Raw genomic sequence first — 17,256 nt, forward strand, 5'->3', positions numbered from 1 at the left:
ATAGTGAAAGAGACGAAGAGTGAAAATCAGTGAAAACGGCAACAGTCCCTTTATGATGATTTTAACACTAGAATTTTGGCAACCGCTTCCACAGGCAGCACTTTAATGTGGTTTTCGTTTGAGGCGAAACTGAGTCAGTTCCTAACCCCAACTGCTGTCAAAATGTATGAACTGACAGCGGTTGGGGTTAGAACCTGACTCAGTTTCAGGTTCAAGCGAAATCGCCATAAATGACTCCTATTATATTTTGAAAACAAATCGTACGTCGATCGCTGGATTTGTTTATCTAAAGATGTGCATTTCGAAACAAAGTGATGAAATAATTCTAAAGCTTGTTTTTACTCATACACATACTCTAGAATGCACCTTACAATCACGATTGAACTAAATTCTGACGAAAACTCAAATTTCTTTTTTAATAGATGTACAATACTTATCTTCTCTAACTCAGGCATGAGTAATGTTTATTTACATTGCACGATTAGTCTGCTCAATAAGGTATTTTTGGCTTCACACTATTCTTCTCTTTCCCCAAAGAGAATAGGGAAAGAGACGAAGAGTGAAAATCAGTCTGTTTGTCACAATGCTATACGTCCGGCACTACTGTTCACCCTTTCACAGTCAGGATAGTTAATTTGTACGACCAGGCACTCGCGAGAAAGGTTGACTGAATTGTCACGAGGAATTTCGATTATTAATAACGACACGAGACTGGCTTGTGTTCTGTTCGACTTACTTTTAATAACTGTCTGTCCTGTTTAATTGTACATTTTATTCGTGTGGATCTATTGTGTGTATGTGTGTTGATTGAGCGGATGTTGAGTGATTGCGTTTGCGTTTCGAGGTAAGTATGATAATTGTGGTAATGGTACAATAGGGTGTGTTATAGAATTTAATTTTATTTAAACGGTAAGTATTTTGTTCAGGTAAGTATCCCTTTTTTCAGGTTGCTGAGATAGAATCGCCAACATGCCGGCCCCCGTTGAAACTGTCCGTTTCAACTGCCAACTGAGAATTCTCTTCGTCGATGGGAAGCACTGCAATTTCGGTGACTGCCCGTTTGTACGTTCCTGCAGCCGTTTTCACGACCACCACGCGAACATGACCGTCTGGCCCAACGATCGTTTCAGTGATACGACCTAAAGGCCACTGTAGGGATGGGGTGTTGTCCTGCTTCATCAGTACCAATTGACCAACCTCCACGTCTGCAGTTTCTTTCTTCCATTTTGAACGTTGCTGCAACTGGCTCAAGTAGTCCCTGGACCACCGTCGCCACAGATCCTGCGCGGATCGTTTCATATCCTGCAAACGTGACAGGCGTTTGGTGTCCAAGTCGCAGAGGTCTGGCTCTGGAATGGAAAAGAGTGGTTCTCCGATTAGGAAATGACCTGGGGTCAGAGCGGATGTGTCGTCTGGGGAGTCGGACAGTGGAGCTAAGGGACGGGAGTTGAGAACGGATTCGATTTGGGCTACGACGGTTAGCAGTTGGTCCATGTTGAACGCCTTGCAGCCCATGATGCGGCGAAAGTGGTACTTGAAGGACTTGATACCAGCCTCCCATAGCCCACCGAAGTGGGGCGACCGAGCAGGTATGAAGCGAAACGTGATTCCGCTAGTTGTGCAATATTCGTCCCATTGCTTGCTCCGAAACTGTTCGCGAAAGGCTTGACGCGCAGCCTTCAACTCGCGATCTGCCCCGACGAAAGCAGTCGCATTGTCGCAGTGTAATTCGAACACTTGGCCGCGGCGTGCCACGAAGCGTTTCACGGCGTTAACACACGCGACCGACGTTAGGTCTGCGACAACCTCGAGATGTACGGCCTTCACCACTAGACACACGAAAAGCGCGACGTATATCTTCACCGATGCTCCCCTTCCAACCAACGGACGAACGAGAAACGGCCCACAGTAATCCATCCCAGAGTATGCGAATGCTCGAGCAGGTGTAACACGTACTGATGGAAGTGGTGCCATTTGCTGGTTGCTACATCGAGGATTGCACCGGTAACAAGTGATACAATTGCGTACCACCCTGCGAGCGAGATGACGACCCCGGAGCGGCCAGAACCGTTGGCGAATAGTAGCGAGTAGCAGCGTAGGACCAGCATGCAGTGTCTGAACGTGGAGTGATCGAGCAATCAACCAGGTAAGCTTGTGGTCCGCTGGGAGTATCATCGGAAAACGAGTGTCAAAGGGTGCGTTTTTGTATCTCAATCGACCGTCCAATCTAAGCAAACCGAAATCGTCCATCAAACAGTTCAAGTTCCTAAGGAGTGATTTGGAGCCAAGTTCCTTCGAGTTCACTACACATCGTTGGTTGTTTTGATACAATCGCACTTCAGCTGGGAATGCGGTAGCCTGTGCTAGGCGAACGAGTATCTTCAGAGCGAACTGGCAGTTGCTAGAAGCCAAAGCTTCAGTGATCCTCTCACTGATCGGTAATTTGCAGTTGTTGTAGAAACGGTAACAGTAGGCTACTGTCCGAACCAACTTGGCGAGATCCGAAAATCTGTCGCAGAATGTTGAATCAGCGTGGCTGACATGAAGAGCGACGACGGTTCGAGATTCTTCTTGGATAACGTGGTTATCCGGCAGCGAAACCACGCACTGTGGCCATTGCTCAACGGGAGTCGTGACGAAACTCGGCCCATGCCACCACAATTTGTCGTCCAGCAGATCACTTGGAAGTGAGCCCCGAGAAATCCTATCTGCAGGGTTCATTTCGGTTGGAACGTGTCTCCACTGTGATCCTTTTGTCAACCGTTGAACTTCCGCCGCTCGATTTGAAACGAAGACTTTCCACGAACTAGATTGAGACTTTATCCAGTGAAGCACTATCGTTGAATCTGTCCAGAATGTAACTGGACCCTTGAATTCGGTCATTCTTTGTAGGTTGTCCATCAACTGGCTTCCCAAGAGTGCGGCGCTGAGTTCCAATCTTGGAATCGTCTGCCCTCGCAATGGAGCGACACGAGATTTCGATGTGAGCAGTCGGGAGTGGAGCATACCGGTATCATCTGGCGAGATTACGTAGACACAACATCCATAGCCTCGTTTAGATGCGTCACAAAAACAGTGCAGAGAGTATTGACGACTGGCATTGACAAGCACTCTTCGAGGGATTTCTACAGATTGGAGATGATGAATATCCGTGCGATATTTCTTCCACCACAAACTTTGCTCCTCCGACAATTCATTATCCCACGGCAAGTTCTCCGCCCATAGTTGTTGCACGAACATTTTAGCGTTCATTATCACCGGGCCAAGTAGACCAAGTGGATCGAATAAACGAGCCATTTCCGATACGACGATTCGTTTTGAGACGACTCCCAGTTCTGGTAATGTGGGAAATTTGAATTTAAAAGTATCCGGCTGGGGAAACCATAACAGTCCAAGTGTCTTTACAGCGGACGACCGATCGATTTCCAATTCTGGGGAAGAGTCCCATAACTCGGGAGGAACGTCTACGAGAATAGAAGGATCGTTGGAAGCCCACTTCCTGAGTACGAAACCAGCGGTTTGCAACATTTCCATCAACTGTTTGCACGAATATCTGGCTATTTGATGATCGTCATGTCCGGAAAGGACATCGTCGACATACGTCCCTTTCTGAATGATCGGAACCGCTAGTGGGAAGCGTTCTCCTTCATCTGTAGCTAGTTGGTTTAGAATTCGCGTAGCATGATACGGTGAACTAGCTAGACCGTAAGTAACGGTTCGCAGCTGGTACGTTCGAATGGGTTCTGATGGATCATTCCGCCATAGAATTTGTTGGTAGCGACGATCCTCGGGGTGGACCAAAATCTGTCTGAACATCTTCTCCACATCGGCAGTAATGGCGAAACGAGGCAGCCGAAAATTGATGACAGTAGAGTACAGGGCTGGCTGTACTGTTGGTCCCGCATAGAGAACATCGTTGAGTGAAAGCTGGGTTGAACCACGAGAAGATCCATCGAACACTACTCGAATCTTTGTGGTTGAGCTTTCTGGACGGTGGATGGCATGGTGGGGTAGGAAAAACTGTGGGCTACACGACGCGCGCGACAACACCTCCATATGGCCCAACCTGTCGTATTCTTGCATGAACTGTTTATATTCTTGGCGAAGAGCTTCATCGGCAACAAACTTCTTCTCCATCGACAAAAATCGCCGCAATGCGGGCGTGTACGAGTCTCCCAACATCGAAAGCATCTCCTGCCGCATCGGAAGACGAACCTGATACCGTCCTTCTTGATCACGAGAAACGGTATCGGTGAAATGATCTTCACAGAATTGTTCATCAGAAGTGAAAGCCTTACCGTCATCGAAGTTTTCGATCTCCCAGAAACGCTCGAGCTGAGAATCGAGCGGATCTTCTGCGCAGACATGGCTGCATTGAGTGACTGTTGGTTCCGAGACTGGCTCGGCAACTTTTCCACAGACGATGTATCCTAGCACAGTCTTCTGTAGAATCGGGTAGCCAGCTGCTAACGAAAGTTGCTGATTGTCAAGCAAATTGAAGAACAGCTCAGCACCAATAATGATGTCAACCCCTTGGCTGACGTTGAACTGCGGATCGGCGAGCGGGAGATTACGTGGAATTCTCCAACGCGAAACGTCAATATGATGGCTAGGCAGCGATACGGTAAGCTTTGGCAGCACTAGGCAATCCAGGTTGTATTTGAATTCCCCGAAACGAGAGGCGAGCGATAACATCACACCGTGGTGCACGGTGAGGGTAGATTGTCCGATCCCACTGACCGGCGAGTTTAACTTGATGCGCTTCAGTCGAAGCTTCTGACAAAGCGCTTCGGTGATGAAACTGGGCTGAGAGCCACTGTCCAGTAGAGCTCTAGCGAACTGATATTTATCGTCTGCATCCTTAACCTTGATAACTGCCGTTGACAACATCACTAGATTATTTCTCACTTGTGTGTTCACTTCTGCACTTTTACAGGAGGGGCCAGGAGGCGGATTGACGATACCGAACGAATTTACCGGCGACGAGGGAGCTATACCGATCGGAAACGAATGCGTGTACGACGACGACGACGACGACGGAGCGACAAGTGGTGAGGCAACCGAAAACCCAACCGGAGGGGTGTGACCGACCGACGATTCGAGATGCGAATGGAATGCTCCAGATAATGAATTAGTTCCTGCTGCCGAATTTCCAGCCGCCGTGGGCGCCGAAACAGGTTGCAAATGCAGCAGGGAATGATGCTTCTTGGCGCAGCTCTTACAGGAACCACTGGAGCAATCCTTTGCAAGATGAGTGCCCTTGAGGCAATTTATGCAAAGTCCACGTTTCTTCACGAACTCAAAACGCTGCTGTGGTGGCAACGCGCGAAACTGGTCGCACTGGAACAGCAAATGTGCCTGCTTGCAACTGGGACACTTAGGCACATTATCTGAAGCAACGTGGGCGGTAGTGAGACGAGGCTTTGAGGGTTTCGATTCGGTTTGGGTATAGCCAGTTTGGGAGAGCAATAACGTTTGTAGAATTCGGGATCTTTTGTGTACAAACTCAAGCAGTGCCTTATATGTTGGTTTGTCAACTTCAGTAACTTGAGTCTCCCATTCGCGCAGCGATACGGGGTCCAAGCAACTACTCAAGCGCTCGACGAGGAACGAGTTCCAGTGTTCAACTGCATTCTCAAGTTTATCTAACAGCTGAACATGACGGTCAAATTCATCGGCCAATTCCGACAACTTTACAGACGACTCCTTCTTTACTGGAGAAAGTGCTAGAAGCGCGGACATGTGTCTCTTTATCAAGAAGGTTTTGTGCTCAAACCGCTCCTTCAACATGGTCCAAGCAACGGTGTAATTATTAGCCGACAATTCGAGCGACGATATTATTCCAGCCGCTTCACCGGAAAGTGTTGCTCGCAAATAATGCAGTTTCTGCACTGCACTCAATTGCTGATTGTTGTGAATCAAAGACACAAAAAGATCACGAAACGAAACCCAATCATCGAATCTACCCGAAAATTGTTTCAATGAAATTTCAGGCAGCCTAATGTGGGCTATAGGCTGCGTTTGCACCGATGACGTCACGGACGTCGATGGGCGAGGAGGTAATTTGCTTTGCAAGGATGCCTTTAATTCAAAATACATGGTCTGGAACTCCTTTCGCAGATCCGAAAATTGTTCTTCCTCATCTTCTAAAACTTCGATTTCGTCTTGAATCACCTCAAATTCTCGCCACAATGCATCAAGACGTTCAATGCGCACCGGCAATTGATCACAGTGCATGACATCGAATTGTTCGTTGAACGATTTTATCAGTTCAGCGGAACCTAATACGTTGGTCCGCCTACGGTGCAACAACTTTAATTTCGTCATCTTTGTTGCAACAGCCTTAGCTTTCTTTGGCGGAGTCATTTTGCACAAACTATCCCAACACCAAAATAATGAAACGGGTTACCTTAATCAGCGTTGGTGTATACGGACGAATTTACCTATCCGCCAACTGTGTCTGGTGAAGATTTTACCTACTGCTACCTCTCCTGAAGGGCGACAGATAGGGAGTGACTTTTACTTGCTGCCGGACGACGACGGGTACTGCTGCTGCAAGATGGTTATTACACCACGATGGTAATCACTTGTGCTGCTGCTCCGATGACTAATCCGTATCAAACGGACGAGAAAACAATGATCCTCCTGCACGATAATCACGTGGTGATTCGACCCGAACAATGGAGGTTAGCTTCAGCACTCGTGACGGATGGGACTGCAACTCTAGTCCCGGGTTTCGGCACCAAAAAATGTTTGTCACAATGCTATACGTCCGGCACTACTGTTCACCCTTTCACAGTCAGGATAGTTAATTTGTACGACCAGGCACTCGCGAGAAAGGTTGACTGAATTGTCACGAGGAATTTCGATTATTAATAACGACACGAGACTGGCTTGTGTTCTGTTCGACTTACTTTTAATAACTGTCTGTCCTGTTTAATTGTACATTTTATTCGTGTGGATCTATTGTGTGTATGTGTGTTGATTGAGCGGATGTTGAGTGATTGCGTTTGCGTTTCGAGGTAAGTATGATAATTGTGGTAATGGTACAATAGGGTGTGTTATAGAATTTAATTTTATTTAAACGGTAAGTATTTTGTTCAGGTAAGTATCCCTTTTTTCAGGTTGCTGAGATAGAATCGCCAACACAGTCAAAACGGCAACACTCCCTTTATGATGATTTCAACACTACACAACACAACAATTTTGGCAACCGCTTCCACAGGCAGCACTTTAAATGACTCCTATTATGTTTTGAAAACAAACCGTATGTCGATCGTTGGATTTGTTTATCAAACGATGCGCATTTCGAAACAAAGATATGAAATAATTTTAAAGCTTGTTTTTACTCATACATATTCTCTAGAATGCACCTCACAATCACGATTGAACCAAATTCTGACGAAAATTGACATTTCTTTTTTGATAGATGTACAATACTTATCTCCTCCAACTGAGGCGTGAGTAATGTTTATTTACATTGCACGATTGGTCTGCTCAATAAGGTATTTTTGGCTTCACACTATTCGTCTCTTTCCCTATTCTCTTTGTCTTTCCCTATTCTCTTTGGTCTATCCGAATAGCAATTCTGGCTGCACTGCACGCTCTCAACATAACTAGCGCCAACATGGTGTCAACGTACAACATATAAAAATACCAGCATGTTGATTTTGAATATCCCGAATCAACAGGTGAATTTATTTTGAATCGAAGCTAGAAAAAAGTATAAAATGTTTTGAATATCAATTTCTTTTCATGCTGTAGGTAGTTTTAAATTCAAGCCACAAAATAGCGTTTTCGGATAGCAGAACTGGATTGGAACAATTAGCGAAAAATGGAGTGCCACAACCATACTTCCAAAACAACGACTGATGATAGAATCGGGGAGGTTCCTGTGGCCATTTTCTTAAAAAATGTAGAAAATGCAACAATTCCGGTAGGAATCGGGCTTGAGCTCGAAGATGACGGGTCCAAGCGTTGCTGTACTGAGATCAGTCAGCTAAATATACTGGATTTGAATGACGATTGTTTGGAACTTGTTTTTGGTCGATTTAAATTAGAAGAGCTAATTACGCTTGCAAAAACATGCACCCGTTTCAGCGCAATCGCCGGAAACGTTGTCAAGCGAAATAAGCAATACTTTTCTCATTGGATTTATATGCCCAAACCCTGTTATTTTAGTGATTTTCTAAAGACATTCGGATATGTTCTTGAGCATTTAACCGTATCGCATTGTGTAGAAATCAATTTGATCGCGATGCACTGCACTAATCTTAAAGAGCTTACAGTTGGACACTGCAGTTTGAATAGTCTTACCTTCGAACCGGAGAGCTTATTGGGCTTCGAATCACTAGAGCGATTTTCGATTATTTGGTCCGAAATCAGTCCGTACTTCATTGAAAGATTGAAGAAGCTGCGAAACCTACAGCGATTGGACTTATCCTATAGTTATTTTTTGACGGAAAGCTTACATAATTTGACGAACTTGAAACATTTAAATCTGAGAGGTACTTTAGTAACGGACGAGTGTTTCTCTTGTTTGGCCAGAAACAACCCAGATCTTGAACAATTAAATATTTCAGATTGCAACCAGCTGTCTGCCAAATCGATTCAATGCATTGCCAAATATATGACCAAGCTAACGTATTTGAGTTGGAGTCAATGGTATTTAAACGAGCCATACGAGTGCTCCACTGATAGGCAACAGATCGTAGAATCACGACTACTCAAACAACTCGTGATTGAAGATAATAACTACGGAACTGGTGCAATCGATTATCTGCTAAGAAGTTTAGCGAAATTTGATCAACTAGAACAACTGGAATTGAAGAATCAAAGAATATATGACTACGGTTTAATTTGTAATCTGGCTAATCTTCGAATTTTTAAGTATTTGTACAATGGCTCTTCAGTTAACGATTTTGAATTCGCCAAGTTATGTGCTAAAGAAAATTTTATCGAAGTGCACATATCAGGCCGTGAACTCAGCGAGGAGCAGCTTGTTAAGTTTATTGTAAAAAACCGAAGGTTAGAGCTACTGTACGTGTATAATTTCAGTATAAGAAGTATGGATTTTATTATATCTGTCCTAAAAACGTTGAAGTGGCAGTCTAATCACCAGGAAATTGTTAGAGCTGGGCTGCAGAAACGACGGCTGAATATTCATGTTCAAGATACATACATTCCAATTGATACAATACAGGTAAGTAGCGATAGTACTTAGAATACAATATCGAACTATTCAGTCGTGTTGCTAGTTAAGCATCAGAGTAATAATCGTTCTTTACTCGATTGAAAATGCTACACATAATAACCATTGTGGTACAAAACAAAGGATAATGTTATTAACAAAATATTCAAACAAGAGTCCGAATCTTCGCGTATCGATCCTGATCATTTCCAATTTAGGTAGGTGTTAGCTCAATTGACTTTCCGATAACCCATTGTTGCGCCCTTTCCAGATGTTGCGCTAGGTCTTTATGCGCGAATACACGCCTGTAGAGAAATCAAATATATGCTGTTCCATTTTGACGTTTGTTAGTTGCGCAGAGTGCATGGAAATAAAAACACGTTATTCAAAGTGTGCGGTCGTGTAATTCTTTATTTCGTCCGGATTATCCATGTTTTCGTAGGTCTGGTTCCGTCGATCGATTATCTGCCCAGAGGTTTTGGGCCCATACCAGTTGGCGATTGTGGTAATCTGATTCGCGGGAGACAAGTTACGGAACGGTTCGTTTTATTGGTCGTTTGTCTGCGGCGTCGAGCTACGGCCGGTGGATTCCTGCAAGCGGTAAAATGGCGTATTCGCAGAGGTTTGCATTGCAGAAGTTAAACAACCACAACTACCAGTTGTGGAAGTTTAAGACGGAAATGTTGCTGATCCGGGAGGATATATGGTACGTTATCTCCGACCCCAAGTGAACCCAGTAACAGATGCGTGGACGAAGGCGGATACAAAAGCTCGGGGGACAATCGGGCTCTGAATTAAAGACGATCAGGCAAGTTTGGTGCGCGATTGTGCGAATGCGAAGGACGCATGGGATGTGTTGAAGACCTACCACGACAAGGGATCGGAGGTCTACCTCCTGAAGAAGCTGACGCATCTGGAGCTCAAGGAGGGCGACGATGTGCACCAACATTTGCAGACTTTTTCCAATCTGAAAAGCTGTAATTCGCAATGTTGTTGTGTTCGCTGCCAGACTCCATTAACTATCTTGACTATCTTGCGTTGGAGTAACGGCCACGGGAAGATTTGATGATAGTCTAAGTTGCTGGCGGAAGCAGAAAAACGCTGGGTGCGCAGCGGAGGTGCTACTGCGAGCAGTGGATACGCGTTGTTAGTAGATCATCGCCGACGACGTGGAAGTGCTGGTTGCACATTTGCTGGTGCCGGAAGTAAAGAGGAGTCGCGATCCAGTTTCCAGTGTAAACAATCGAGACATCTAAAGAAAGATTGCCCGAATGGTGCAGCTGGCGAATCAGCGACGAAGCTGATGAAGAAGTCGGATAAACCGAAAGCCAAGCAGGCGCAAGCAGTTTCCGAGGGACCGCTGGCGGTGATGGTGGGACAAGCTGAACCGTCGAGCTACTTTATCAACAGAGGTACTTCACGGCATATGGTGGAAGTTCTTCACTGTGTTGCAGCAAACCGGTAGTACGAGCGTAATTTTGGGCGATGGCGACAAGCCGAAGTAGCTGCCACGGGCCGTGGAATCATATGTACCGAAACTTACCAGTGGACTTGTGTCGGTGAGTATCCTTACCAAAAAGAGCTTTTATGTGGTGTTCACCAGGCTTATTAATTGCTCACACAATATGCACAAAGAGCGAAATACACCGATGAAAAATAGAGCAGCACAAAAACACTGCGATGTGCAGAACATCCACACAAAAAGAAACTCGAAAACAAGAAAGAGAAAGATCTGTGCACCAAGGGCTGCACATTTTCGCACACAGAGTCACATTGAAGAGCCACTTTTTTGTGCTTCCGTGCGCGTGGGACCAAGAAGATGCACACGTTTGTGCTTTTATTTTTTTTTATTTGCTCTGAGGTGCGTTCCATCCCTGGTGTTTTCTGAGATTTGGTGCAAAATTCGAAGCTGCACCGGACAAGTATGTGCGGTAGGCGAGCGACACGGAAGCGGTGCATTGTGTGCTCCGGAGCGGGCGATTATTAGTGTCTAAACATTGCATACGGCGCATTGCTTGCATACGTGGCGCAGACGCCTGCGACACCGGTCGATTCACGTAAACAAACAAGCTGATAGGATGAAGCTCATGGACTGCGGAGTGCGTACTGTGTGCCAATATTGCCTAGAGGGAAAGATGGCACGGACACCGTTTCCGAAAAGTGTGGATAGAGATTCCAAGAATAAGCTGGACATCGGACACGCTGATCTCAGTGGTCCGATGAAGAGCACGCCGAGTGGAAACCAATACTTCCTTTGTTTGGTCGAGGACCATACCTTCTGAGAAAGAAGTCGAACGCTGCAGAGAAAATCAAGGACTTTATTACCTTATGCAGGCCGCAGATGGGCAAGGTTCCCAGGGTGCTGTAATCAGACGGTGGACGAGACTTTACCAGCAAGGATTTGCAGAATTTTCTCCAGGCGGAAGGTATTGTGAGCCAGTTCAGCGCACCCACCGCAGCAAAACGGTGTGGTAGAAAGGTGAAATCGATACCTGAAAGAGATGGCGCTTTGTATGCTGTTGGAGGCGAAACTGGATCAAAGGTATTGGGGAGAGTCGACGGCAACCTACATCCAGAATCGGGTACCTTCCAGATCCATCGGAATAAGTCCTTACGAGAAGTGGTATGAAACACTTCTGTCGTATGAGCACTTCCAGATTTTCAGCTACGAAGCCTTAGTACACGTTCCAGCCGAGACACTCAGGAAAATATAGTCTACAGCACGTAAGCTGCTATTTGTAAGTTACTCCAACGAAAATATAGTCTACAGCACGTAAGCTGCTATTTGTAAGTTACTCCAACGAGTATAAGGCTTAAAGGATGCTGGATACGATTGCGGGACGAATCACCATCAGCCGGGATATAAAGTTCCTCGAGGATTGGCGTATCGACAATGAACGCGATGCTGAGCGGAAGCTAGAAGCTACTGAATCGACGGTTGAGTTGGAGTCACTACCGGCTCCGGTAATCACTCGTAAGCCAGCACCCATGCCTGCATACGAAGAAGATCTTGAGGATGAAGAAGACTTGCTTGGATATGAATCGGCTGAAGGAGTCTATCACGGTGAAGATGCTCCTTGTCCGGAAAATGAAAACCAGCGGGAGATTCTCCGTCGTTCCACCCGGGGAGTGATGATGGCGCGATTTGAAATTATTTTGTGGGTATGGCAACGGTGGAACAGGATGAACCGACTACGTACGAGCAAGCAATCAGCTGCCCTGACAAGGAGGAGTGGATTGCGGTAATGGATGCTGAGCACGACTCGTTGGTGTCGAACGATACATGGGAGCTTGTTGACCTGTCGCCTACTTGCAACATTGTCGTTAGTGGGTTTACAAGAGGAAGTTGGAAGGGATGCAGACGGCAAGGTCGAGAAAATGAAGGCCACACTCGTGGCGCAAGGATGCAGCCAGCTTTTTGATTTCAACGAAATATTTGTCCCGGTGGCGATGCGATCTACCTTCCGTGTATTGTTACCGGGTTATCGGAAAATGTACATGAAACACCTGGACATTAGGGCTGCGTACCTCTACGGAAAGCTGGACGAGGTGGTGTATATGCGCCAGCCTTTGTGGTACGTGGCGACCGGAAGTGAGAAGAAAGTGTGCAGACTAAAGTGAAGCATTTATGGCTTGAAGCAAGCTGCAAGAGTTTGGCACAAGACGCTAACGGATATACTGAAGCAGCTTGGACTCGAACAGTGCAGTTCCGATTCGTGTTTATATCGAAAAAAGATTGGGAAGAATGGGTGGATGTATCTGCTCATCTATGTGGATGACTAGGTCGAGCAAGCGTTGCAGGAGTGACTGAAGATTACAAGGCTAGGTGACATCCGATGTTTTTTAGGCATTCGTGTGCGGAGAAATTCGGACGGATTCTTCGTGACTTCCCAAAATGCTTTCATCGAAACAGTGGTGGCACGATTTGGATTGGACAACGCTAAAGGATCGAAGTACCCAATAGATCATGGATACTATAAGGTGACCGAGAATAAGATGAAGTAGCGAGGAATACCACCAGTTGATCGGTAGCCTGTTGTACTTGTCCGTCAACAACCGTTCAGACGTCGCAGCGGCGGTCGGAATGTTTAGTTGGAAAGTTAGTTGCCCGTCGGTGACCGGCTAGTCCGATGTGAGGCGCGCAGTGCGCTTTTTGATACACACCGTTGACTACGGATTGACACTTGGAAGGAGTGTGAGCTACTGCTATCAGAATATTGCGATGCCGATTGGACGACAAAAATCTTGTACTGGCTGCATGTTCAGTCTAGCAGGAGCGACTGTGATTTGGGTAAGCCGGAAGCAGAGCTGCATGGCCATGTCCACCATGGAGGTCAAATACGTGGCCTTCTCAGAGGTTACGCAGGAAGTTTTTGGCTACGATGTTTACTAGTTGAACTGAACGAGAAACAACGACGACTGACGATCATCTTCGAGGAGAACAGGAATTGCCTGGATTTCGTCGCCTTGGATAAGCAGAAGAAAAGGACTAAGCGCATAGATACGCACTATAACTTCACCAGGAGCGGCTGTTAATCGGGCGATATCGGGTTGCAATACTGTGCATCGGAGTACATGCTTGCGGATATCTTGACCAAGCCGCTAGGGTCAACCAAGGTCAAGAGGTTCGCTGAAAAGATGGGATTGGCCACTGTGCCGATCGAGGAGGAGGCCGTTAAGGAGACTTGGGGTTAAATTCGCAATGGTGAGTGTTGCGTCCTTTCCAGATGTTGCGCTAGGCGTTTATGCGCGTAAAGAAAGCATAAATATGTTGTTCAATTTTGACGTTTGTTTGTTGCGCTGAGTCAATCGAAATAAAAACACGTTGTTCAAAGTGCTCGGTCGTGTAATTCTTTATTTCGTCCGGATTATTCGTGTTTTCGTAGGAATGGTTCCGTCGATCGATTGTCCGCTCACAACTATTTCGTATACAGCGTCAAACATGAGGACATCATTCCATCAATCAGCCTCGCCTTAATGTCATGTTTTTTATCAATTGGATTTTAATATTACAGTAAAACTTTCGATTCCTTACAGGAAGAAATTGATTTGTATGACGTCGCTGGTGGTTGAGTGGTAAGCGTGACCGCCATTCTTTCCAATTGGCCTGGGCCAATTCCAGCCGAGGTCGTTGAGATTGGTGTAAAAGGTCTAGTCACGTCTTCCTTCGGAAGGGAAGTAATGCCGTTGGTCCCCTGTCCATGATTAAATGGATCGATATCTAGTCCAGATAGTGGAGTCACCTATCTGGCGTCGGTAATGAAGAAGTAGAATTGTGGAGCGCGCAGTAGTATATACGGCCTCTAGAAAAAGCAAGTATCGGACTAACATTCTTTCCCTTTCCTTCTTCGATCTACGATCGCGCCTGGCCGGCGCCGGTATTAATCAATAAACATTTTAGGATTACCAGGAGTTGCACATTGAAATATGTTTTGCTACTCCCAAGCATAATTATCTACTGATGCAACCTCAGGTAGTTCAGATCGATAACGGAGTAGCAGCCAGGGGTGGCCGCACAAGCTGAAGCAATTAATCAGTCGACCTCGAAGCACCCGATTTCGTCAATCGAGCAAGTTTGATGTCTTTCGGCATGATGGTTACACGCTTGGCGCAGTATTTCGCTTCCTCCAACAAACTGACCAGATAGGCCTCGCTGCCTTTTTTGAGGACCATTGCGGCTAAGCTCTATAAGCATATAGATATCGACTTTGAAGTCCTGCGCAATCTCACGAACTAAACGCTGGAAGGGCAGCCTGCGGATTCGTTGTATTTAATTGCAGCTTACTTCTAGCAGGGCGACAGTTCCTGGTCGGTAGTTGGTAGCGATTGGGTGCTTAACACCACCAGTGACTGGGGCACTTTATGCGGACAGCCGTTGTTGCAAACTGCTTACGGGGAGCTTACCGTGATCAAAATCTACGGCACAATATTTCGGACGAAACCCCGCGCTTAAATTCCGGACGTGTACAGTAGTAGCCTTTAGTATTCCACCTTCAGGCACACATACGATTCTAATTAGAATTAGTTGTGTCACTGAAGCCGAAAGATCCGGCTAGAATTTCGGTTCTTTTTCTGGAGACCAGCGACCATCCTAATCTTCTGTTATATACGAGTATCTTCTGTTAAGCTACAGTTAATAATACCACATAATACGAAGGTTTTATGGAGCTTGCTGGAACAGGATAGAAGGAGAAAGTCTGCGATTCTTAAAAAAGCACATTAATGACTTTAAAATGTTTTTAACTTTTTGTTTCGGATTTTGTCGGTGTTTTGCCAGTAGGTAGCAAATGTTACGAATATCAAAATCCTGAACTAACAAATCTAGCTTATTTTGGAAAATTGTTGTTGGTTTTCTGTTTTTAGTGCATATTTTTTACGATTTAGAACTTTCCCAAGGAAATCTAGTTAACTTTATTAAAGACACGTTACCATAACTTTTCTTCTATTCATTAGTACGATTTGATTAGATTGTATTAAAATAAAGCCAATGAAATAAGTGTATCAAATGTCTTTAATGTGACTTGACATTGCCATCAGAAATTAATTTTCAGTTAGAAGCTCTATATTAGTGTTGTAAGCTACATCATCTACAAAATTATAACGCGCATTTATGCAAAAAATTGACTTATCATTGTTTTGTTTTCAGAACTTGTTGGCGGAAAGTGATCATCTACTAAAACTGTTCTTCTATCGCAATAAATCGTCATCGTGGGAACAAAAATATGCTTCCTATATTAGTCATGATAATTCATCAGAGTGAACTTTTGCTACAGATAAGAAGAGGAGATAGAAATATAGTATAAATTTGTGACGAATTGATGAAAAACGGAAACCAGCGGAGAAAGAAAATATATGAGAAATATTTGATTACACTTATACTATAATACTTCATTGAATTTCTGAATAAAACGGTTCGTGGGAGTGGTATTCGTTCAGACACTTCCCAAAAAAGTCGTAAGTTTGGAAATATCGTGCTATTTTATGGGCCACCGTTCGTATGAACAATGTAAAACATTCGTGCGTCTGTCGAATTCACGGACCAAACTCGATAATCTGTCTCCTTTAACGACTACGTCTCATGTAAATAGCAACAAGGAGTATCAGCGTTATGTATGTGGTAAGTTTCGTGCCCGTCCGTAAATATGGCACTTCAGCTGATCCCATTGGTAACAGCATAGGGTTCTTTTTTATCTCACGGCTATTTTCGCTATCACAAGCCACTAGTGTTCCAAAATACACAAACACGTCGACAGTCGCAGCCATTTATACCTTAGAACCAACAACTTTTGGTTACCATGTAGGTTATTTTATCAGAGTTTATGGTCAATCCAATTCTATCAGCCTTGTCTAAAAAGTACAATTCACTACTCTACTATCGACTCTAACGATGTCTATATCGTCCGGACGTTAAGATGCATGTGAGATCTCGTGATGATAGTACCGTTCCTTTCCATACCAGCTCTTGGTATCACACTCTTGAACAACAAATCAGAAGGGGGCATTATTCTGCTTCAATACATCTAACGTCACACAGGAGTCGGATGTCTTGTTGGGGAGGTTAATTTTGGCCCATCCAGCATCATACGAATGAGTTTATTCAGTTTGTCGAAAAGCCTTGTTAAACCATTATTTGCTACCACAGTTTGTTTGGTTGCACTGAATCGTACGCTGCCTTGAAATCCACAAATTTCTCGCAAGTTGTATTCACGAAATCGATGGTTTTGTGTTCTAAGGAGCAACATTTAAAATCGTGTCATCAGTTTGTTGTTTTGGTTCGTATAGTCCACTATTAAAATCTAACACTGAAGAATTTTTAGGGCACAGAGCATTTTAATAACATTAAAAATACTTTATGTGTTCTATTTCAAATGTTTCAATTTGCTCATAAGACACTGATAGTTTCACATATGACGCTCGGAAAAGACTAGAATAACAAAGAGACGACATGTTCAGTTTGCAATTCGAATGCAGCTATAAGTTTCTACAGCTGAATTGGAATTTCAACCGGAACATGGCATCTCTTTATTATTCTAGTCTCTTTAACCCGGAGGAAAACAAACCACTAA

General features: G+C 44.8%; 2 protein-coding genes across 2 annotated transcripts; one reads left to right on the plus strand and one right to left on the minus strand.

Moving 5' to 3' along the window:
• Positions 1 to 942: 942 nt before the first annotated feature.
• LOC131686981 (uncharacterized) lies at positions 943 to 6,366 on the minus strand. The gene has a single exon (XM_058971018.1). It carries the CDS (start codon positions 6,364 to 6,366, stop codon positions 943 to 945), a length of 5,424 nt encoding a protein of 1,807 aa, XP_058827001.1.
• A 1,285-nt stretch (positions 6,367 to 7,651) lies between these two features.
• On the plus strand, positions 7,652 to 15,950 carry LOC131686982 (uncharacterized). The gene is made up of 3 exons (XM_058971019.1): positions 7,652 to 7,691; positions 7,765 to 9,202; positions 15,837 to 15,950. Exons 2-3 carry the CDS (start codon positions 7,835 to 7,837, stop codon positions 15,948 to 15,950), a joined length of 1,482 nt encoding a protein of 493 aa, XP_058827002.1. The 5' UTR covers positions 7,652 to 7,691; positions 7,765 to 7,834.
• The last annotated feature ends 1,306 nt before the right edge of the window (positions 15,951 to 17,256 follow it).

This window comes from Topomyia yanbarensis, chromosome 3 (genome assembly GCF_030247195.1).
Source record: "Topomyia yanbarensis strain Yona2022 chromosome 3, ASM3024719v1, whole genome shotgun sequence".
NCBI classification, from domain to species: domain Eukaryota; kingdom Metazoa; phylum Arthropoda; class Insecta; order Diptera; family Culicidae; genus Topomyia; species Topomyia yanbarensis.

Bases quoted from the DNA above. Each gene is read 5' to 3' on its own strand.
- LOC131686981 (XM_058971018.1), bottom strand. From the start codon at position 6,366: ATGACTCCGCCAAAGAAAGCTAAGGCTGTTGCAACAAAGATGACGAAA.
- LOC131686982 (XM_058971019.1), top strand. From the start codon at position 7,835: ATGGAGTGCCACAACCATACTTCCAAAACAACGACTGATGATAGAATC. The intron at 9,203-15,836 runs GTAAGTAGCGAT...TTTTGTTTTCAG, and splicing joins TTCCAATTGATACAATACAG to AACTTGTTGGCGGAAAGTGA.